The 17,946-nt window shown below is 37.7% G+C and overlaps 1 protein-coding gene across 1 annotated transcript; it reads left to right on the top strand.

The window, feature by feature from the left end:
* Positions 1-1,665: 1,665 nt before the first annotated feature.
* Positions 1,666-2,598, top strand: LOC127231563 (olfactory receptor 8B3). Its single transcript, XM_051197169.1, has one exon. The coding sequence runs from the start codon at positions 1,666-1,668 to the stop codon at positions 2,596-2,598; it is 933 nt and encodes a 310-aa protein (XP_051053126.1).
* Positions 2,599-17,946: the final 15,348 nt, after the last annotated feature.

Genomic DNA, 17,946 nt, shown 5'->3' with positions numbered 1-17,946 from the left:
TGTATATTAAATGTGATCTCTAAGCTATTGCTCCTGCTGCATGCCTACCTCCTAAGTGCTCCCTGCCATGTTGTCCATGGACTAACTGGTGTTCTGAATGTGTAATAATCTCCCAAAAATGCCTTCCTGTATAAACTGGGTTGGTCAGGGTAGTTCATCACAGCAATGGGAACACTTAGACAAAGTGAAACATAGTAAAGTGACTTTGTAGAGGGAGTGCTGATCAACAACAGTATTTAATCAGGATTAGGGGGGACTTTGTAGGTTTCATCCAGTTCATTGAAAATAAATGCAGTAAAAAACAATTTCTAAAAAGTGGTTTGGGTAAATCTCAGGAGAGATTATGCATTAAATATATTTCCACATATTTGAAAACTTTGAATAAAGTATAAGAAAATTTAATGGAACTCTGTGGAATATTACTGTTAAGTATTCACAAGGAAGAAAAACAATATAACTGAAACAAGATTTCCCTTATGAGATGAAGGTCAATGGGAGATGGGAGTTCAATAATGGCATAAGTATAGAAGACATACCAATCCCTAAGAGAAGGTCATACCTTATTCTCTTAGGACCCAAAGATATATCATGGCCTAGGATGAAAAATAAACTACCTCATTTCATTTTTATAACTGGTATCTGTGCTGGAAATAGACTGAGAAAGATTCTACTGTGGATTAACAGGCAAGTACAATAAAAGACATAAAATTTGACATGAAATATAAAATAATTTTCATGTGTTTTATCCAATAGCAAGAGTGAACACAAGAAAAGTGGTATATTTTATCTAGTGTGTAGGAGGAATAAAGATTCACATTATATTTTATGAGCAGCATTTCAGAGAGATTTCCAAGAAATATGAGAAATTATTTTGTTTCCTCAGATTCTTGGATCCTGAGAAATGCCAAGTCTTGTATCTTGATACTGTCCTTTGGGATAGCAAGACAAGGTAATAAAGAGACATCACTGTTTTCTCTCTAAAATATGGTAAATTAATATTTAATTTTGTCTTTCATCTTTTGAGATTATAACTTTTTCATTACATCAAACTATCTCATATAACTCCCTATGGTATCATTCAAGTTTACAGCTTCATTGTTTTATTAACTACATATGTATGTGCATGTGCATATATGTACAATTTGCTCAGGCTGTAAATTATATGTATGGATGTTTTGAAATTTATGCTAATGTCCTACATTTATGTAATTCATTTCTGGAGACATCCCTGAAACTGAAGCAAATCATGTATGATTTACAACTTGTTTTGGACAATTTATTCATTGTGAAATGCCCAAAGTGAAGCTAAGTCACATAACATAGACATAATAGCCTTGCTTTTAAGTGTTTGAGGTGAATATAACATACATCAAGTGAGAAGACAATTGTAAGATGTAATTAGTTCAGACTCAAATACATAGCAAAGCACTATTAAGTATTATTAACATGCCAAACACTGGGTATCCAGAACTTAATAATGTTTTATACTGAATCATGTTACTATTTGATTAGCATTGATTTGACTTTGCCTCCCATAGACAAAAGCATGTGTGACTTCCAGCCATGTTCAATATATGTGTCACATATATGAGACACTTGTAAATTCTCTGTGACACTTTATTTTCACCGTTTCTTTTCTATCTCCACAGATTCTCTTAGAGGAAAATGGTTCTGACAAATGCCTCTCTGGTAACAGAATTCATTCTCTTGGGTTTAACAGACAACCCTGACCTCCAAATACCCCTGTTCTTAGTTTTTCTGGTAATGTATTTGATCACTGCCTTGGGAAATTTGACTTTGATCCTTCTAATTGGGCTGAACTCTCACCTTCACACCCCCATGTACTTTTTCCTTTTTAACTTGTCTTTCATAGACCTCTGCTATTCTTCTGTCGTTACACCCAAAATGCTGATGAACTTTGTATTAAAGAAGAACGTTATTGGTTTTGCAGGATGCATGACTCAACTCTACTTCTTTTGTTTCTTTGTCATCTCTGAATGTTATGTCCTGACAGCAATGGCCTATGATCGCTATGTGGCTATCTGCAATCCACTCATGTATAATGTTGCCATGTCCCCTAAGGTCTGCTCCTATCTTATGCTTGCCTCATATTTGATGGGGATTTTTGATGCCGTGATCCACACCGGATGCATCCTGAGACTGACCTTCTGTGATGGGAACACCATCAACCACTACTTCTGTGATCTCCTGCCTTTGATGAAGCTCTCCTGTACCAGCACCTATGTCAACGAGATGGAGATTTTCATTGTAGGGGGGAAAGATATCACTGTACCCAGTATAGTCATCTTTATATCTTATGGCTTCATTCTTTCTAGTATCCTCCAAATAAGGACCACTGCAGGAAGGTCAAAAGCCTTCAGTACCTGCAGTTCCCACATAATTGCTGTTTCCCTATTCTTTGGATCATGTGCTTTTATGTACCTAAAACCTTCCGCAGTTGAATCTTTGAATGAAGGAAAAGTATCATCTGTCTTCTACAACATTGTGGTCCCCATGATGAACCCTTTAATCTACAGCTTGAGGAACAAAGATGTTAAAGTTGCCCTGAGAAAAACTCTAACCAGGAAAAAAGTTTGATGAGAACCATACTGTCTTTGCAACAAACCATCATAAATCCATGATTTTCTATGTGTACTGCTGATCCATTATTTTTTTTCTTCATCTTAGTGGGGTAATTTATAGTTTTCTTTCTCAGCATGGTGCTTCAAAATGGTGTTCAATTATGTCTCTTTGAAGTGACAGATTCCTTATTCAGTACTTTCTCCAATTGATTAAATATAATTCTCTAAACATTCTTTTGTTACATTAGTCATATGTATATTTTAAAAGTATACCATCATAGTGAGACACACACACACACACACACACACACACACACACACACACACACACACACACACACACACTGGATGATCAATGTAATGAGACTAGTAGTCCTTAACCTAAAAACGCTCATTAAATATTAAGACCAGATTAATCTATTAGTCATGGTTCCAAGTCTAGGAATTTTTAACATTTAAATCCACTGCATTTTTAAAGTATTTTTTCAGTAAAACAAAATATGGGATAAGAGCTCTCTTTTACAATTTGGCTGTGATTTCACCCTGAGTATAATGCTGATTCCCACATCATTTGTGTCTTCATTTTCTTTCTTTTTCATATCTATTTTTGCTTAAAGAAACAAGCTGTTATCTGTTTTTCTTTTGGTAAGGGTATATATTTTTCCAGTGTCACTGGGAAAAGATTGGGTGAAATTTGGAACTGTTGTTTGTTACCAAATGATTTTGACATGCCTTCAGTGTCTTATCTATCTGTTGACAATGATTTTAGTTTTGTTTATCTGATTTTAGTTTATCTGAATGACTGATCATCTAATTTCCAGGGTCTCTGATAGAATCTTTTCAGTGTCTTAATTTCTTTACTGAAATTTTCCTCCGTTCTTCAATTTCTTCTCTGTCTAGGTCCTAAAGTAATTTCCTTCCTTCATGAATCTGCTTAAATGAGTCCTCTATATGGTCAAAGGAAGACCCTTGAATTTTTTCTGACATCTTGTCTATCTCAATGTCTTTGTTTTCTCTTATTGGAGATATTGTATGTGTGTCACATTGATTCAAGGGAGGTTGAGTCCCACTCTTAGGGCTCTTAGTCTCATAAAATAATTGAAGAATGAACAAAAGAAATATTTGAAGATAATTTTATTAGGGTTTAAAAGGAAAAAAAAAAACATCTGCCTTGTGGAGAAGACTGGATAAGAAAAGGAAAAACAAATCGTACTGTTTATGCCATCACGAAGTTCACACCCTTGATAGACTAGCAGCCATATACAGAGGGGCATGGGAGCTCTAGAGAAGGCATAAAGAAATAATCTCCAAATTCTGGGGAAATACAAAAAGACAAAATTTTACATGATGTGTGCCTGGAAAAGAGACAGAAAAAAAATGTCCAAATAATTTAGAAACTTGACAGACTTGTGACTTTGCTAGCTATGACACAGTAAGCTTCCATAGTAGGAGTGAGAATCTGTGAAGGACTAGCCTAGTTTATCATTAATGGACTAATTATTCTACCCACTATTTAGCATGGATTAAGTTGGACTTCCCTCCTAGCAGTGGTCTCTTGGCAGGGGAATGGCTTGGTCAAACTGTGTGTTGTTGTTGTTGTTCTTTTTTGTTTGTTTGTTTGTTTGTTTCATTTCATTTTTGTTTTTGTGTTTTGGGTTTTTTTTTTTGGGGGGGGGGGAATGGGCTTTACTTCTACCCAAGAATGTGGCTTGTTGTGTTTTGTGTGTATAATGGGATATGTGTTTTCCATTTTAACTTTCCCCTTTGTTTATAATGTTTTATGTAATTCTTCTTACAGTGTAATATTCAATAGGAATTGTTTCCTGCTATTATTATAGTCAAGAAGAAGAAATAACGACGCATCCTATAATGTGTCTCCTACGGTCCTGGGGTAGAATTTACATAGGAGACACTTGCATACATTACTTATGTCTTTGGTAAGATTCAGGTACCGAGGATATGAGCTTTGATTGGAGGAAAATATAGTCGGGGATGGTTTCTAGATCAGATATGATTGATGGTATGAGGTTGTGAAATGAGGAATAATGAGAAAAGGGAGATCAGAGCATGTATTATGAATGAGAGATAAAGTACATAGGATGAGGACATGAGAGGTGGTAGAGAGATTATTGTAGGTGTTGAAATAGAGAAAAGAATATTTTGCTGTAGAAAGTTTATCACAAAAGTCACTTGAGCTATTCCACTATGATATGCTTACTTTTAAACCATCAGGATATTCTGTGTATGATATCCTCATACTGGTTCTTTGAGCAGTTTACTCCTGGTGATAATTAACTGTGGTCAGTAAGGGACTTGTGAGGTAGGTCAAGTCCACTCATGGGAGATGTTCATTGGCATGTTCAGTGATGCTGGTCAGTTATGGAAGAATCTTGGTAGCACCTTGGAAAAGTGGCATAGCAAGTCTCCCCCCCTTCATTTAACTATGTTCATAATCTCACGGCTTATACCTCTCCAACTTACATGGAAATCCTAATCTATTTCTATGTATTTCTTTGTCCTAGAAGTTAAAATAAAATTGCATGATATCCTGTCCTTTATGACTATCTTCTTTCAATTAGTGTACATGTTTGTTTGCAAGATTTATCCAAACTTTATAATAAGCTTCATTCAATTTTAGAGGTAAATAATAATCCAAAGAAGAAATACAGTGTACTTTGTTTATCCATTTAGTAGTTAATATGTATATAGAAGAGATATATTTATACAAAATTGGCATTGTGTTTCTTTTTCTTAAAATTTATGCAGATTTAATGTTGACATTATTTTACAGACAATATCTTTTTTTTTATTTATTTATTTTGGTTCTGGCAAATTCTGTTTTTTTTTTTCATTATAATTTCTTTAAATTTGAAACAAGGTTGTTTTAAATGTCAATCCAAGTCCCTGCACCCTTCCTTCCTCCCCTGTTCCCCCTACCAATCCCCATCGATCCCCTTTCTGCTCCCAAGGGAGGGTGAGACCTTCATGGGGAGTCTTCAAATTCTGTCATATCATTTGGAACAGGGCCCAGGCCCTCCCCCATGTCTTTAGGCTGAGAGTGTATTCCTCTATGTGGAATAGACTTCAAAAGTCCATGCATATACTAGGGATACATACTGATCCACTACTAGAGGCCCCATAGACTGCCCAGTAGTCCCAACTAACACCACATTCAGGGAATCTCAGGTAGTCCTATGCTGGTTCCACAGCTATCAGACTGGAGCCCATGAGCTCTCCCTTGTTCAGTTTCTTTGTGGGTTTCTCCAGCCTGGTCCTGACCCCTTTACTTATCACACCTCCCTGTCTGCAACTCGATTCCAAGAGTTCAGCTTAATGTTTAGATATGGGTTTTTTGCTTCTACTTCTTTCAGCTACTAGATGAAATCTCTAAGGTAGCATATAAGGGAGTCATCAATCTCAGTGTCCTAAAAGACACATAAGATAGCCTATCCACTATTGCTTAGTTAGTTGGTGTCATCCTTGTAGAACTCTAGATATTTCCCTAGAGCCAGATTTCTCTTAAAAACTATAACGATTCCTCCTATTATGATATCTCTTTTCTTACTCTCTTCTATTCTTTTTATTTTATTTTATTTTAAATTATTTTGCTTTTATTCCAGTTCTTCTCCCTCTCTCCTTTCCTCTCTCCCTCCTACCTATGTCACTTGATCACCCTCCCTTCCCATCACTCCCCACTCCACAGTGAGGGTGATGCCTTCCAGGAGGGGTCAACAAAATCTGTCAAGTCATTTGGAGTAGGGTCTAGCTCCTTCCTCCTGCCTCTAGGTTAAGGGATTATCCCTCTATGGGGAATGTGCTCCCAAAGTCCTTTTGTGAACCAGGGATAACTCCTGGTTCCACTGTCAGAAATCCCTAAGACAGCCCAGGCCTTCTAATTGAGACCCATATTGAGGGGGTCTGAGTCTGTCCAATGTGGGTTTCACAGCTATCAGTCTGAGGGCACATTTGCTCCTTGTTCAGGTCAGCTCTCTCTATGGGTTTCTGTTGCCTGGACTTGTCCTCCCTCTCTGCATCTGGATTGCAGTTCAGCTTACTGTTTAGCTGTGGGTGTCTGCTTCTGTTTCTATCAGCTACTAGTTGAGGGCTCTATGATTATGGATAAGGTAGTCATCAATCTCATTATCAGGGAAGGGCATTTATGGTAGCCTTTCCACTGTTGCTCAAATTGTTATTTGGGGCCAGTCATGTAGGCCTCAGGACATTTCTCTACAGTCAGCATTCTCTTCAAACCTTAATGGCTCCATCTTTTATGGTACCTCTCACTCTCTGGTTTTTTTCTCTCTCTCTCATCTATCCCTCCCCTGACACAAGCTTCCTAGTCCATCATGCTCTACTCTCCTTCCCTTCTGTTTCTCCTAGTTCCCTCTCCACTCATTGCCCCCCATTCCCAATATGCTCAGGAGACCTTGTTTCTTTCCCCTTCTGTGAGAGACCTTATATGAATCTGTTAGAATCCTCCTTGTATCCTAGTTTCTCTGGTCGTGTGAATTATAGGCTAATGATCCGTTGCTCTATCTCTAAAATCCATCTATGAGTGATAACATGCCATGTTCCTCTTTTTGTGACAGGGTTACCTCATTCAGGATGGGTTTTTAAGTTCCATCCACTTGCATATGAATCTCCAGATTCCACTATTTTTTCCCAATGAGTAGTATTCCATTGTGTAAATGTACCACATCTTCTTTATCCATTTTCAGTTGACGGACATCTAGGTTGCTTCCAAGTTCTTGCTATTACAGACAATGCTGCAACGAATATAGTTGAACTGATGTCATTGTTGCATGGATGTGGATCATTTGGGTATATGCCTAAGAGTGGGATTGCCAGGTCCTTTGGTAGATGGATTCCCATTTTCCTGTGGAACTGCCATATTGATCTCCACAATGGCTGTACAAGTTTTCACTCCCCTTTCTCCATATACTCTCCAGCTAAATTGTCATTTGGTGTTTCTAATTTTAGCCATTGTGGCAGGAGTAAGATGGCATCCCAAAGTTGTTTTGATTTGCATTTCCCTGTTAGCTAAGAATGATGAGCCCTTTTTAATGTGTCTTTCAGCCTTTTTTATTTCCTCTATTGAGAATTCTCTCTTAAGTTCTGTACCCCATTTTTTAATAAGTTTATTTGGTGTTTGGGTGACTAATTTCTTGAGTTCTTTAAATATTTTGGAGATCAGCCCTATGTTGGATGTAGGATTAGTGAAGATCTTTTCCCAGTCTGTGGGCTGACATCAGGTCTTGTCTACTATGTCCTTTGCCTTACAGAAGCTTCTAAGTTTGAGGAGGTCCCATTTATTAATTGTCAATATAAGTGTCTGTGCTATTGAAGTTATGTTCAAGAAGTGGTCCCCTGTACCAATTTGTTCAAGGGTTACTCCCACTTTCTCTACTAAGGGTTCAGTGTGGCTGGATTTATCTTTAGGTCTTCGATCCATTTGGACTTGAGTTTTGTGATGGGAGATGCCATTGTGTATATATGTTTCTCATACTGGTTAATGAATAAAGCACTCTTGGCCAATAGGAAAGAAGATAGGAGGGATTAGGAGACAAGGAGGAAAGAGGAAGTAGTAAGGAGGAGTCAGCATGGAGAGACCGGGGAGACCAGATGCCTACCCCACTCCCCGGTAGGTGAAACCACGTGGAAATAAATACAAGTGAGTTAATAATTAAGACAGAGCTAGCTGATAATACACTAGCACCTGGCCAACAACATTATATCAAATATAGAGTCTCTGTGTGTTAATTGGGGCTGGCGCGGCGGCAGGACAAAACCGGGCGGTGGGCAGAAAAACCTACTCCTTACAGTTTTGTGCATGATAATAGATATGGGTCTATCTGCAGTCTTCTACATACCATCATGCAGTTGTGCCAGCACCATTTGTTGAAGATGCTTTCCACCATCCATTGTATATCTTTTGGCTGATTTGACATGAATCAGGTGTGCATAGGTGTATGCGATCATATCAGGATTTTGGATTCAATTCCTTTTGTCTACCTGTCTATTTTTGTGCCAATACCAAGCTGTTTTCAGGACTATAGCTCTATAGTAGAGCTTGAAGTTAAGCAAGGTGTTGCCTCCTAAAGTTCCTTTATTGCTTTATTGTACAGGGTTGTTTTGGCTATCATAGTCCTTTGTTTTTCCATATAAAGTTGAGTATTATCCTGTCAAGTAGAGTGAAGAATTGTGCTGGTATTTTTTATGGGGATTGCATTGAATCTGTAGATTGCTTTTGGCAAGATTGCCACTTTTAGTATGTTTATCCTACCTATCCAAGAGCATGGGAGATCTTTCTATTTTCTGGTATCATCTTTAATTTCTTTCTTTAAAGACACATAGTTCTTGCTATATAGGACTTTCATTTGTTTGGTAAACGTTACTGCAAGTTACTTTATGTTGTTTTTGTAAAGTGTGATGTTTCTCTGATTTCTTTCTCAGCCCCTTTGTTGTCTGTATATAGTAGGGCTGTTTTGAGTTTATCTTGTATCCTTCTAGTTTGCTGAAGGTGTTTATCAGCTGTAGGAGTTCCCTGGTAGTTTTTGTGACGCTTATGTAAACGGTCATATCTGCAAATAGTGACAGTCCATTTCTTCCTTTCCAATTTATATCCCTTTGATCTCCTTTTGTTGTCTTATTGCTTTAGCTACACTTCAAGTACAATATATGAGATATGGAGAGAGTGGGAAGCCTTTTCTTGTTCCTGTCTTTAGAGGAATTGCCTTAAGCTTTTCTCAATTCGGTCTGATGTTGGCTGTTGGTTTACTGTATATTGCTTTTATGATGTTTAGGTATGTTCCTGTTATCTCTGATGTCTCCAAGACCTTTATCATGAAAGGGTGTTGAATTATGTCACAGGCTTTTTCAGCATCTAGTGAGAGATCATGATTTTTGCTTTTTCAGTTTGTTTACATGATGGATCATATTGATCCATTTTCTTATGTTGAACCTTTCCTGCAAGCCTAGTTGGTTATGGTGGATGATTTCTCTGATGTGTTCTTAGATTAAATTTTTGTATTTTAATACAAAATTTTTACATAAATTTTTGTATCAGTGTTCATGAGGGTTATTGGTCTGCAGTTCTCTTTCTTAGTTGTATCTTTGTTTGGCTTGGGTACCAAGGTGATTGTGGCCACAGAAAAAATATGGTAATGAACTTTCTGCTTTGACTATTTAGAACAATGTAAGGAGCATTGGTATTAGGTCTTCCTTGAATTCCTGGTAGAATTCTTCACAAAAACCATCTAGACATGGGCATTTTTTGCTTGGGAGGATTTTTATGACTGCTTCTATTTTATTAGGTGTTATAGGTCTATTTAAGTAGCTTATCTGTTCTTGAGTTAATTTTAGTAAGTGATAGTTACCCAGAAATTTGTTCATTTCCTTTGAATTATCAAATTTTGTGGAATACAGGTTTTCAAAGTATGATATAAATTGTATTTCATGAGTGTCCTTTGTTATGTCTCCCGTTTCCTTTCTAATTTTGTTAATTTGCATGTTCTCTCTCTGCTTTTTGGTTAGTTTGAATAAAGTTTTGTCTATCTTGTTGATTTTCTTGAAAGCAAACTCTGTACTACATTGTCTTTTGGTATTGTTTTCCTGGTTTCTACTTTATTGATTTCATCCCTCAAATTGATTATTTCCTGACATCTACTCCTCTGGGGTAAGTTTTCTTATATTGTTCTAAGGCTTTCAGCTGTGCACTTAATGCTCTAATGTGACTGTCCTCCATTTTCTTCATATGGGTACTTAGTGCTTCATATGGGTACTTCCTTCATAGCACTACTATCAAAGTACCCCATAAATTCAGGTGTGTAGTGTCTTCCTTCTCATTGAATTTTAGGAAGTCTTTAATTTCTTCCTTTATTTTTCTTTGACCCAGGTATGATGCAGTTGTGCATTGTTCAGTTTCCATGAGTTTGTAGGTTTTCTGTGATTTCTGTTGTTGAATTCCAACTTAAAGCATGGTGGTCTGATGAGATACAGGAGACTATTCCAGTTTTTTGTTTTTGTTTTTGTTTTGTTTTGTTTTGTTTTTTTGTATTTGTTGAGGTTTGTCATGTTTCCTAGTATGTGGTTGATTTTAGAGAAGGTTCCATGTGGAGCTGAGAAGAAAGTATATTCTTTCAATGTTGGATGGAATGTTCTATAGATGTCTGTTAAACACAACGGGGCATAACTTCTGTTAGTTCTTTTATTTCTTTGTAAAGATTTTGTTGATGGTCCTGTCTAGCAGTGAAAGTGGGGTGTTGAAGTCTCCCACTATGTGTGAGGTTTTATGTGACCTTTGAGTTTTAGTAGAATTTCTTTTACTAATGTGGGTGCCTTAGTATTTGGGGCATAGATGTTCAGAAATTAGACTTTGTCTGACAGATTTTTCCTTTGATGAATAGGAAATGACCTTCTTCATCTGTTTTGATTGATTTTGGTTTGAAGTCTAACTTGTTAGATATTAGGTTAGCGACACCTGCTTGCTTCTTGGGTACATTTGATTGGAAGATCTTTTTCCAAACCTTTACCCTGATGTAATGTCTGTCTTTGAAGCTTAGATTTCTTCATTTCTTGCATTTTTTGCTTGGTCTTTTCCTCTATTTCTTCCAATATTTTGATTGTTTTAGATTTGTTGTTGGCAGTGGTGTTGTGAATATACTTGCCCTGCTTACCCTTGGGTTCTGGTGAAGTGGGATTATCTATTGCCTATGTCTTTGTGAGCATAGTAAACTTCTTTGGGTTGAAGTTTTCCTTCCAGAACTTTCTGAAGGGGTGGATTTGTAGATATGTATGTTGAAAATCTGGCTTTGTCATTAAATATCGTGTTTTCTCCGTCTATAGTGATTGAGAGTTTTGTTGGGTATAGTAGCCTGAGCTGGCATCCTTGGATTCTTAGTACTTGTAGAACATCTATCCAGGACCTTCTGGCCTTGAGAGTTTCCATGGAGAAGTCAGGTGTAATTTTGATAGGTCTGTCTTTATATGTTACCTGGCCCTTTTCCTTTGCTGCTCTTAATATTCTTTCCTTACCCTGTATATTAGATATTTTGATTATTATGTGTCAAGGGTTCTTTTTTCTTTGGTCCAGTCTATTTGGTGTTTGGTATGCTTCTTGTACTTTCATGGGCATGTCCTTCTTCAGATTGGGAAAGTTTTTTTCAATGATTTTGTTGAATATGTTTTCTGCACCTTTGAGCTGGGCTGGGCTTCTTCGCCTTCTCTTATGCCTACTATTCTTGGGTTTGGCCTTTAATGGTGTCTCACATGTCCTGGATGTTTTGTGTTAAGGATTTGTTGGATTTAAGGTTTTCTTTGGTCAATGAAACTATTTCCTCTAGATCCCAAAAGGTAAAAGTGGGACAAATCTTCTTGTATTCTATTTGTTATGCTTGTGTCTATGGTACTCACCTGGTGGGTCAGAAGTTCGATGTCTGTAGCTCTGGGTGGTCCAAGCTCTCTAGGAGGTCTCTCCTCAGGCAGGGGCCTTGTGATGGGGGTCAAAGATCAGACTCCAGCAGAAGCTCATCAATGGCTGTTAAGGATCCAGGAGGCTGGGACTCAGGATGGCACCAAGGGGATAGGCAGATCTTTGGGAGGGGCCCAGAACTCCAGCAGAGGACCAGCAGTGGTGGTGAGAGATCAGGCAGGCAGGGTTTCAGGGTGGTCCCTAGTAGATAGGCAGGTCTAGTGTGCTCAGAACAGCTCCAGGAAGTTCCCCAAAGGTGGCAGGATTGTTGGATCAGCCCACTTTGCCATGCTCAATCAGAGCTATGGGACAGTGGGAAGGGAAGGGCACAGGGTAGGGGGAGGGCAAACTCTTGGTGGGAGTGGGTGGGGGTATATCAGAGCACCAGGAGCACTATCACTGGGGACAGGATACACAGGAAGCGAGATCTGGGGCAAATCCAGGGAGTTCCCATGGAAGTGGGAGGGATTCAACCCAAATTGGTCCCAGACTCACATCTAGCAGAGGTCTGGTGATGGGGGTCAAACATCCTGCAGGCTGTGACTCAGGATGTTGTAGGGCCCTGCACTCTTAAGCTATGGCCTCTCTAGCAGAGACCTGGCAATGGGGGTCGGGGTTTGACTTTTAAAGGGGTCCTTTATACCTGCCTGCAGACTAGTACTAGAAGCCTGGGCTGACCAGACTACTGCCTGAATGCAATCTGCCATGTGACAGAGGCAGGCCCGATTAATGCCTGAATCCTTACAGGGATTGTTCAACATATGAAATCTATCAATGTGGTCCACCATATAAACAAATAAGAAAAATAATGTGATCATCTCACTAGATGCTGAAAAGGCCTATGACAAAATCCAACACCATATGATAAAAATCTTGGAGAAATCAGGGATAACAGGAACATAATAAAAGCAATATACAGTAATACAACAACCAATATCAAACTGAATGAAAAGAAGCTTAAGGTGATTCCTCTAAAATCAGGAATAAGACAAGGCTCCCCACTCTCTCCACATCTCTTCAATATTGTTCTTGAGTTTCTAGCTAGAGCAATAACATAAAAAAGGATCAAGGAGATGCAAGTTGGGAAGGAAGAAGTCAAACTTTCACTATTTACAAATGATATTATAGTTTACATAAGTGACCCAAAAAACTCTACCAGGGAACACCTAGAGCTGATAAATACCTTCTGCAAAGTGGCAGAAAACAAGATTCACTCAAAAAATCTGTAGCCCTACTTTTTACAGACAACAAATGGGCTGAGAAAGAAATCAGAAAAAAACATCACCCTTTACCATAGCCACAAACAACATACATATCTTTGGGTAAGGCTAACCAAAAAAGTGAAAGATCTATATAGAAAGAACTTTGAATCATTAAAGAAAGAAATGAAAGAAGATACAAGAAAATGGAAAGATCTCTCATGGTCTTGGGTAGGTAGAATAAACATAGTAAAAATGGCAATCTTGCCAAAAAAAAAAAAAAAAATCTACAGATTCAATGCAATCCCCATCAAAACCCAGCACTATTCTTCAGTGACTTTGAGACTTTGAGAGAATAAACTCAACTTTATATGGAATAAAAAAAGATTGAGGATAGCCAAAACAACTCTGTACAAAAAAGGAACTGGAACTTCAGGAGATATCAACATCCCTGACTTCAAGCACTACTATAGAGATATAGTTCTCAAAATAGCTTACTATTGGCTCATAAATAGACAGGTAGACTAACAGATTCAAAGGAAAATCCTAATTTTAACCCACACAACTACTAACACCTGATTTTTGACAGAATAGTTAAAAGTATAAAATGGAAGGAGGAAAGCATCTTCAACAAATGGTGCTGGCACCACAGGATGATGGTATGTAGAAGACTTCAGATAGAGTCATGTCTATCCCCATGCATAAAACCTCAACATAAATCAAGCCACACTGAACCTCTCAGAAGAGACAGTGGGAGGTGCCCTTGAAAAAATTGGTACAGGAGACTACTTCCTGAACATAACACCAGTAGCACAGACACTGACATCGACAATTATTAAATGGCACCTCCTGAAACTGAGAAGCTTTTGTAAGGCAAAGGACATAGTCAACAAGACCAAAAGGCAGCCCACAGAGTGGGAAAAGATCTTCACCAACCCCATATCTGACAGAGGTCTGATCTCCAAAATATACAAAGAACTAAGATACTAGTCACTAACACACTAAATAACCTTATTAAAAAGTAGGGTACAAAACTGAATAGAGAATTCTCAATAGAGAAATTCAAAAAGGCTGAAAGACACTTAAGAAACTGCTCAACATTCTTAGCTATCATGGAAATCCAATCAAAACAACTCTGAGATACCATTTTAATCCTGCCAGAATGGCTAAAATCAGAAACCCCAATGACAACTTGTGCTGGAGAGGATGTTGAGAAAGGGGAACCCTCCTCCACTGCCAGTGGGAGTGCAAACTTGTACAGACATTATGGAGATAAGTATAGAGGTTCCTCAGGAAAATGGGAATCAGTCCACCATAAGACCCATCAATCCAACTCTTAGGCATATACCCAAGTGATCCACATCCTTGAGACAAAGACATCTGTTCACCTATGTTCATAGAAACATCATTTATAATAGCAAGAACCTGGAAGCAACCAAGATGTCCCTCAACTGAAGAATGGATAAAGAAGATGTGGCACATTTACACAATGGAATACTACTCAGCTGAAAAAAATACAATGGAATCTTGAAATTAGCAGGCAAATGGATGGAACTTACAGACGCCATCCTGAATGAGGTAACCCAGTCACAAAAAGAGGAACATAGTATGTATTCACTCATATATGGATTTTAGACACAGAGCAAACATCACCAGCATATAATCCACACTGCCACAGAAACTAGGATACAAGGAAGAACCTAAGAGAATCATACAAGGTCACTCACAAAAGGGGAAATAAACAAGATCTCCTGAGCATATTGGAAGTGGGGGAGCAGTAAGTGGAGAGGGAGTTAGGAGAAAGAGAAGGAGGAGAAGAGTAGAACATGTAGGACCAGGAAGACAGAGTCATGAGACTGTAGATGAGAGTAAAAAACACTGAGCCGAGCTGGAATCAAGATGCAGAGAGGGAGAAGTGATAAGAAAATGGACTTAAGGCCAGGCTACAGAAATCCACAGAGACAGCTGATCTGAACAAGGGGGAGCTAATGGACCCCCAAACTGACAGCTGGGAAACCACAATTGGACTGACTCAGAACCCCTGAACATGGGTCTCAATTAAAAGGCCTGGGCAGTCTAAAAGACCTCTGACAGTGGAACCAGGATGTATCCCTGGGACATAAAAGGACTTTGGGAGCACAGTCCCTATGGAGGGATACTCCCTTAACCTAGAGGCAGGAGGGAGGGCCTAGTCTTTCTCCAAATGAGTTGACAGATTTTGATGATCCCTTTTAGAAAGTATATCCCTCCCTGTGGAGTATGGGAGAATGGGACTGGAGGCGTTGTAGGGAGAATGGGAGGGAGGGGGAACTTGGACCAATATGTAAAATAAGGGAAAATAACAAATCTATGTAAAAAATAAATTTTTCAATCAAATAATGACACCATATTTAATCCCTACAGGTGTTTTGACTTCTAGCTATTGTGTAGACTGTAAACAGATGTAAAGTATGTTCATTGTATACATGGATATAGATATTGATCCACAAGTTTAGAAAGTAAAAATAATGACACATTAATCTGACCTCTGAAAGATTTGTTCTGGTGTCACAATCAGTACCATTAGCCTGAATTTTTATTCATTTAATTTAATTCAGTCACTTAGTTATGCTTCAAGAATGTCAAAGAGCATTAAAATTATTATGCTATCTTTTACTTTTGAAGTAATATCCTTCACTTTTACATACATGAATTTGCTAAAATATCAACACAAATCTACATTCATAAAGCGTGTTGATCTATAGTTTCTTCTTACAATTACACTTGAGTTTTTGAGTCAGGGTAATATTTCTCTTGTACAGTGTTTATGATATTTTCATTGCTATATATTTTTCAATGATAGTTTGAGAATTGAAAACATTTGGTAAAGTTTACAACTAGCTTATCTATGTCTACAGTTTTCTAAATATTAAACATTTAACTGAAATGGAGTTTCCTGTGTACATCTCTAGTGAAATTGTCTATTTTGTAACCTTTCATACATTCACAACATAATATAGAAATATTGCAAGTGATATTATACTCTAAGTAGTTATCCACAAATACATGAACATAAGAAACATTAAATGAAATTATTAAGGTACATATGTGTGCATGTGTGCCTGTGTGTGTGTATGTGTGTGTGTGTGTGTGTGTAGGTGTATGTGTGTGTTAAGAACAATAATGATAAAAGGTCATGAACTTGAGACACAGTAAGTAGGGAAAGGTGATGGGTGGAAGTAATGTAAATACACATTATCAAATTCTAAATATATATGAATTTATTTTACTTTTTATAGTTTTGATGTTCATGTATTATGGCCTCATTTTATAGTCCAGGTTGGCCTGAGAGTGGTGAGGCTGGCCATGCCTACCTGACACTGACACGCACAGACGTCTGGCCATAACATCTTGAATGTTAGCATGTCAGTATTGTGTCACTTTACTTCATGGGAATTTACTATATTTTATTCAACATACAGAAATGTTGAAAAAAACCTGGGTGACTATATGCAATCCCTAAAAATATTCAGACAATGAGGGTCATGAATTAGAGCATGCAGGCAATGAGAACAAATGTAGCAACTATAAAAAGGGAGAGTGACAGATCCAGATTCATGGATGCATATTGGAAATAAGAGAAACAGACAAACATATACAAAAGCAGAATTTTTCCTTTAATCAGAACAATCTAAGGGCCAGGCCACAGTCTCTGTGAAAGTAGTTACTGCTGGCATATGACGCAGGGGCACTGAGGATTTTACGCAGTGGAAAGTGGTTGTGATAGAGAAGTCCATCTGCAGGCTAGTTCTTCAGTAGTGTCAAAGTGATAGATACCCAAGTAGTATCCCTGAATATTATCAGGCAAAAGGTATCATTAGTGGAGTCACCTTTCCTGTCCAGAAATGTGCTGGCCATTTAAAGCCCTTCAGTGACAGTGTCTAGATGTGTTTCTAATGCTTTCCAGATGTTATAACCATGTGTCTTAATCTATCCCACGTGAAGAGAAAATTTTGTTACATTGTGAGAAAGATATTCAATGTCTGTTTTCTTTCAGTTTTTCACGAGTATGTATATTTATTCCATTCTCATTATTTAAAAATGTTATTCAACATTAATTTATGCATAATTTTCAAACTCAAATAGCTTAGTCTTTTACGATGATGGTCAGTTATCACAGTTCAGTTGAAACATTCTGTTGGGTCTGGTAGTATCACAAGCCTTTAGTCTCAACACTTTAGAAACAGACAGATCAATTTCTGTTACTTGGAGGCCAGCTTGTTCTACAGAGCTAATTCCAGGACAGCTGGGACAATGCAGAGAAACCCTGTCACAAAAGAACCAAAATTACAACAAGAACAAAAATATATTCTAGGAAGTAAGCAATGTTATTGTCTGTAAATAGTTATGGACATAAAATATTCCTTTAGCACATATGTTTAATGACTGAAAGAATGGAATGAAATCATTATGATATGGATTTATTCCAAAACACATAAAGAATATAGAAAAGATTGTGATTAGTTTCAGCCAAAGTAATAATTTCTACATATATTTCAGGAGATCAGTTTAGATAAGGAATACTAATAACTTTCTTGGTAACACTTTTATTCTTTGAGAATTCCACACACATTTAATACATTGCAACAACCACATAGTTCCCATTGCCTCCTCCAACTTCCCTTGTATCTTCCTAACATCCCCATTTCCTAGCTTC

The sequence above is a fragment of the Phodopus roborovskii genome, unplaced genomic scaffold (assembly GCF_943737965.1).
Source record: "Phodopus roborovskii unplaced genomic scaffold, PHOROB, whole genome shotgun sequence".
Taxonomy (NCBI): Eukaryota; Metazoa; Chordata; class Mammalia; order Rodentia; family Cricetidae; genus Phodopus; species Phodopus roborovskii.
This window is presented reverse-complemented; position numbering and strand designations above follow the sequence as displayed.